This window comes from Choloepus didactylus, chromosome 2 (assembly GCF_015220235.1).
Source record: "Choloepus didactylus isolate mChoDid1 chromosome 2, mChoDid1.pri, whole genome shotgun sequence".
In the NCBI taxonomy this organism is placed as follows: domain Eukaryota; kingdom Metazoa; phylum Chordata; class Mammalia; order Pilosa; family Megalonychidae; genus Choloepus; species Choloepus didactylus.
This window is the reverse complement of record NC_051308.1, coordinates 206,072,944-206,079,633: the sequence shown is the minus strand read 5'-3', so window position 1 is coordinate 206,079,633 and position 6,690 is coordinate 206,072,944. Positions and strand designations below refer to the sequence as shown.

The 6,690-nt window shown below is 40.9% G+C and overlaps 1 protein-coding gene across 1 annotated transcript; it reads left to right on the top strand.

Moving 5' to 3' along the window:
- Positions 1-792: 792 nt before the first annotated feature.
- On the top strand, positions 793-1,734 carry LOC119519630 (olfactory receptor 2D3-like). The gene has a single exon (XM_037817382.1). The coding sequence runs from the start codon at positions 793-795 to the stop codon at positions 1,732-1,734; it is 942 nt and encodes a 313-aa protein (XP_037673310.1).
- The last annotated feature ends 4,956 nt before the right edge of the window (positions 1,735-6,690 follow it).

The window sequence follows — 6,690 nt, the reverse complement described above, 5'->3', positions numbered from 1 at the left end:
GTGGCCAATTTGTATACTGAGGTGTGGTGAGAGTGAGTAGGTTGCACATGAAACTTTAACCTTTATTCAATTTTTCCAAGTATTATGTTAGGTGCTTCACATATATCACCTTTATTCCTCATAAAACTCTAATATGTGGTGTCTTTGTTTGCCAGGCTACTGTGACAAATACCATACAATGGTTTGGCTTAACAGCAAGCACTTATTGTTTCATGGTTTTGGAGGGTAGAAGTTCCAAATCAACAAGTCAGCAAGGCCATGCTTTCTCCCCAAGTCTTCAGAGGTCTGGTGCTAGCTTACCCCACTCTTTGGTGTCCCTTGGGCTGCATCTCTGCCTCCCATCACATAGTGATATCCTGGATCTCCTCCTGTGCCTGTTCTGGTTTCTGCTGACTTTCATTTTCTGGTTCCTTTGGCTGTGTCTGAATTTCCTGTCTTTATAAGAACTCCTGTCATACAGTTGAAGGCCTACTCTACTCAGTTATGCCACACCTAAATAATGTCTTAGAAGAGCCTATTCACAAATGAGTTCATACCCTTAGGATTAACATTAAGCACATCTTTGTTGATGTGTGTAACTCAACCTACCACTGGTGGGTATTATTAGCCGCACTTTATGGATGAGGAGACTGAGAAGTTAAGTAATTTGTTCAAGATTGCACAGAAGATGAGTAGTGGTGCCAGAATTAAAATTCAATCCAATTTACCCCAAGATTTGACATTCTTGCAAGGCTATGACACTTTAGATGACATTTATATGAGTGTGATTTTCTTATAGGCCTCACCAGGTGGATGCTTCAAGGGCAGAACCAAAGCTGGGTTTCTCAATTTATCCTCCTTGGCCTCTCCAGTGATCCAGCAACCAACAGGATCCTCTTCATTGTCTTCCTTCTTCTCTACCTGAGCTCAGTTCTTGGAAATGGGCTCATCATCACCCTGATCTGCCTGGACTCACATCTCCACACTCCCATGTACTTCTTCCTCTGCATTCTCTCCCTGCTGGACATGGCCTATGTCACGACCACTATACCCCAAATGCTGGTGCACCTTCTTGCTGTCTCCAAAACCATCTCCTTTGCTGGCTGTTGGCTGCAGATGTATGTGTTTTGTGCCCTGGGCATGACTGAGTGCACCTTCTTTGTGGTCATGGCCTATGACCGATATGTGGCCATTTGCTACCCACTGCGTTATACTATTATCCTTACCTGGGACCTGTGCATGCAACTGGCAGCTGGGAACTGGGCCTTTGGTTTCTTTTTCTCTCTGATCCACACCTTCCTCACCATGAGGCTGCCCTACTGTGGGCCCAACATCATCAACCACTACTTCTGTGAAGGCCCCTCAGTACGGAGCTTGGCTTGCATGGACACCCACCTCATCGAGATGGTGGACCTGGTCATCAGTATCTTTGTGATTGTTGCCCCAGTTTCCCTGATTCTGGTCTCCTACATACATATTGGCCTGGCCATTCTCAAGATCAAAACTACCCAGGGTCGCTGCAAAGCCTTCTCCACCTGTGCTTCTCACTTGACTGTGGTCACTTTCTTCTATGCTCCAGGTACCTACATCTACATGAGACCCAACTCCAGCTATTCCCCTGAGCGTGACAAGCAGATCTCTTTCCTTTACAATGTCCTCACTGCTCTGCTTAACCCTGTGGTCTACAGTCTGAGGAACAAGGACATCAAGGTGGCTTTTCTCAAGGTGATGGGGCGTGGTAAGGTGGCCTGGTGAACTGGGAGCCAAGAGAGGCATGGGTAGAATGATCAATGCCTTTTGATTTATCCAGCCATTATTATGCTTCTGAACAAATATAGTACTTTATCAGTGGAACAAATTTAGTATATGGAACCGACATGGCTTTCTTTATCACCTGGCTACACTGTGGTGCAATAATAAACAACTCCACAATCTCTGTGGCTTACAACAGCAAAATTTCATTTATTGCTTATGTTCACATAAGTTGTAAGGTGGCTGTGGCCTTCTGCATACTCAGATCAAAGCTGAAGGAGTAACCCCTATCCGGAACATGCCTTTCTTGTAACAGAGGGAAAGGAACAATGACTCCCAAAATGATGGTTCTTAAAGCTTCTGCTCAGAAGTGACACATTTGTCTTTGCTCACATATCATTTACCCAAGGAAGTCAGATGGCCAAGTATTTCTTCCCACAGAGAAAGAATGTAAGTATGTGGAAATGGGCATCAATATATAATCCTTGTATAGAGATTGCATCAGATTATGAGGATAAGGATATGACCTTACATAATGGCACAGGAACCCATAAGATAAATGTAAACAACATGAAACATGTTAATTGTAAATGATATGGTACATGGAAACAATAGAAAGCCAAGGTGATATAGCAAGTAAACTGGTACATGCATACAATGAACAGGCAGATCAGGGTGATGTTGCCAACATTGATAATTAAACCAGTGGTGTATGGAATCAGTACAGTCCATAGACCTGACTTGCTGCATGGAATAATGTGGTTCATGGGGCTGAAGTGGTTTACTCTTGTGATGGTTTGGAGGATTTATGGACCTCAGAGAATATCATATACCTTAATCCAATCCATTCCTGTGGGTGTAGGCCTATTGTAAGTGGGACCTTTTGATTAGGTTATTTCAGTTGAGGTATGTCCAAGATGGGTGTTAATCCTCTTACTGGAGCCCTTTGGATGAGAAACAGAGAGAAAGACAGAGAAGTTGAGAGAGAAAAAGACCCAGAAGCTTGTAAAGAAATCACAGACAGAGGAGCCAAAAGCTGAAAGCAATGAAACTTGGGAGAGAAGGGACAGACCATCAGACCTACCTTGTGCCTTGGATGTGGCAAAGGAGCTGAGGATCGCCAGCAGCCTGTCTTCAGAGTCCAGGTATCATCTTGATGATGGCTTGATTTGGACATTTTCACAGCCTCAGAATTGTAGACTTCTAAGTTAAATCCCCATTGTTAAAGCCAACCCATCTCTGACATATTGCATTTTAGCAACTTTAGCAAACTAAAACAACTCTGAGCTGTATCATGACACAGGACATGAGGTTAAGTTACTTGGGTTCTAGTCCCAACCTTGTGAACTTTCTGTGTGACTTTGAACAATTTACTTCCTCTCTCTGGATCTCACTTTATTTATTTATTACAGGAACACTGAATTTAATGATCTCCAAGTCCTCTTGTGTCTCTAAGTTTCTATGCCACAGTAGGTGATATGAGTATAGTGCATGAAAGTCAAATGCAATAAGTTGTTGAAAATCTTCTGTGAACCATAAGAACAATAAGAAAAACATCAGTGAATAAGTCACTTCTATGTATATGTCCCATCTGTAAACCATAGTGGACAGCACATGTAGCAGTGATGCTTAACCTTTCAAGACACCAAAATGACACATGGACTCTCTAATACTCCTGGCATTGACACCCATATTAACTCCAGGCCTTTTTGGTAGTCCAGTGGCCTTGGGATGAAGTGATTCAGGTTCAGCATTTCTTAACCACCTGATATGGCCCAGCTAGTGCCAGACACTGTGGAAACAAAGAGATATGTAGAGAGATCTACAGTCATGAAATTATAATACCACAACCCAAGTGCTGAAATTTGTGGAACAGCTAATACCTGTCTTAGGAGGTCAGTGAGTTGGGGAATGCTGTGGAGAAAGCATAGGTTTTTTTTTTTTTGTTTTTTTTTTTTCAATTTAATACATTATTTATTTATGAACTTTTCACTTTTTGGTGTGTGGTTTTTTTTTTTTTTTTTTTAATCTTCATTTTATTGAGATATATTCACATACCACGCAGTCATACAAAACAAGTCGTACTTTCGATTGTTTACAGTACCATTACATAGTTGTATATTCATCACCTAAATCAATCCCTGACACCTTCATTAGCACACACACAAAAATAACAAGAATAATAATTAAAGCAAAAAAGAGAAATTGAAGTAAAAAAGAACAGTGGGTACCTTTGCTGTTTGTTTCCTTCCCCTATTTTTCTACTCATCCATCCATAAACTAGACAAAGTGGAGTGTGGTCCTTATGGCTTTCCCAATCCCTTTGTCACCCCTCATAAGCTACATTTTTATACAACTGTCTTCGAGATTCATGGGTTCTGGGTTGTAGTTTGATAGTTTCAGGTATCCACCACCAGCTACCCCAATTCTATAGAACCTAAAAAGGGGTGTCTAAAGTGTGCATAAGAGTGCCCACCAGAGTGACCTCTCGGCTCCTTTTGGAATCTCTCTGCCACTGAAGCTTATTTCATTTCCTTTCACATCCCCCTTTTGGTCAAGAAGATGTTCTCCGTCCCACGATGCCAGGTCTACATTCCTCCCCAGGAGTCATATTCCACGTTGCCAGGGAGATTCACTCCCCTGGGTGTCTGATCCCACGTAGGGGGGAGGGCAGTGATTTCACCTTTCAAGTTGGCTTAGCTAGAGAGAGAGGGCCACATCTGAGCAACAAAGAGGCATTCGGGAGGAGGCTCTTAGGCACAATTATAGGGAGGCCTAGCCTCTCCTTTGCAGCTACCGTCTTCTCAAGGGTAAAACCTATGGTAGAGGGCTCAACCCATCAAACCACCAGTACCCTATGTCTGTGGTCATGTTAGCAACCATGGAGGTGGGGTAGGCGAATACTCCTGCATTCTCCACAGGCTCCTCAAGGGGGCACTACATCTTTTTTTTTCCTTGTTTTTCTTTTTTTTTTTTTTAACTTTCCCTTCTTTTTTAAATCAACTGTATGAAAAAAAAGTTAAAAAGAAAACAAACATACAATAAAAGAACATTTCAAAGAGACCATAACAAGGGAGTAAGAAAAAGACAACTAACCTAAGATAACTGCTTAACTTCCAACATGTTCCTACTTTACCCCAAGAAAGTTACATAATGTAGCAACATTTCTGTGAACTTGTTCCTACTATATCCATCAGAAATTAACAGACCATAGTCATTCCTGGGCATCCCCAGAACATTAAATAGCTTATCTGTTCTTCTTGGATTATTGTTCCCCCTTCCTTAATTCTCTCTATTGCTAGTTCCCCTACATTCTACATTATAAACCATTTGTTTTACATTTTTCAAAGTTCACATTAGTGGTAGCATATAATATTTCTCTTTTTCTGCCTGGCTTATTTCACTCAGCATTATGTCTTCAAGGTTCATCCATGTTGTCATATGTTTCACGAGATCGTTCCTTCTTACTGCCGCGTAGTATTCCATCGTGTGTATATACCACATTTTATTTATCCACTCATCTGTTGAAGGACATTTGGGTTGTTTCCATCTCTTGGCAATTGTGAATAATGCTGCTATGAACATTGGCGTGCAGATATCTGTTCGTGTCACTGCTTTCCGATCTTCCGGGTATATACCGAGAAGTGCAGTCGCTGGATCGAATGGTAACTCTATATCTAGTTTTCTAAGGAACTGCCAGACTGACTTCCAGAGTGGCTGAACCATTATACAGTCCCACCAACAATGAATAAGAGTTCCAATTTCTCCACATCCCCTCCAGCATTTGTAGTTTCCTGTTTGTTTAATGGCAGCCATTCTAACCGGTGTTAGATGGTATCTCGTTGTGGTCTTAATTTGCATCTCTCTAATAGCTAGTGAAGCTGAACATTTTTTCATGTATTTCTTGGCCATTTGTATTTCCTCTTCAGAGAACTGTCTTTTCATATCTTTTGCCCATTTTATATTTGGGCTGTCTGTACTATTGTCATTGAGTTGTAGGATTTCTTTATATATGCAAGATATCAGTCTTTTGTCAGATACATGGTTTCCAAAAATTTTTTCCCATTGAGTTGGCTGCCTCTTTACCTTTTTGAGAAATTCCTTTGAGGTGCAGAAACTTCTAAGCTTGAGGAGTTCCCATTTATCTATTTTCTGTTTTGTTGCTTGTGCTTTGGGTGTAAAGTCTAGGAAGTGGCCGCCTAATACAAGGTCTTGAAGATGTTTTCCTACATTATCTTCTAGGAGTTTTATGGTACTTTCTTTTATATTGAGATCTTTCGTCCATTTTGAGTTAATTTTTGTGTAGGGGGGTGAGGTAGGGGTCCTCTTTCATTCTTTTGGATATGGATATCCAACTCTCCCAACCCCATTTGTTGAAAAGACCATTATGACTCAGTTCAGTGACTTTGGGGGCCTTATCAAAGATCAGTCGGCCATAGATCTGAGGGTCTATCTCTGAATTCTCAATTCGATTCCATTGATCTATATGTCTATCTTTGTGCCAGTACCATGCTGTTTTGGCAACTGTGGCTTTATAAGAAGCTTCAAAGTCAGGGAGTGTAAGTCCTCCCACTTCGTTTTTCTTTTTTAGAGTGTCTTTAGCAATTCGAGGCATCTTCCCTTTCCAAATAAATTTGATAACTAGCTTTTCCAAGTCTGCAAAGTAGGTTGTTGGAATTTTGATTGGGATTGCATTGAATCTGTAGATGAGTTTGGGTAGAATTGACATCTTAATGACATTTAGCCTTCCTATCCATGAACATGGAATATTTTTCCATCTTTTAAGGTCCCCTTCTATTTCTTTTAGTAGAGTTTTGTAGTTTTCTTTGTATAGGTCTTTTACATCTTTGGTTAAGTTGATTCCTAGGTACTTGATTTTTTTAGTTGCTATTGAAAATGGTATCTTTTTCTTGAGTGTCTCTTCAGTTTGTTCATTTCTAGCATATAGAAACATTACTG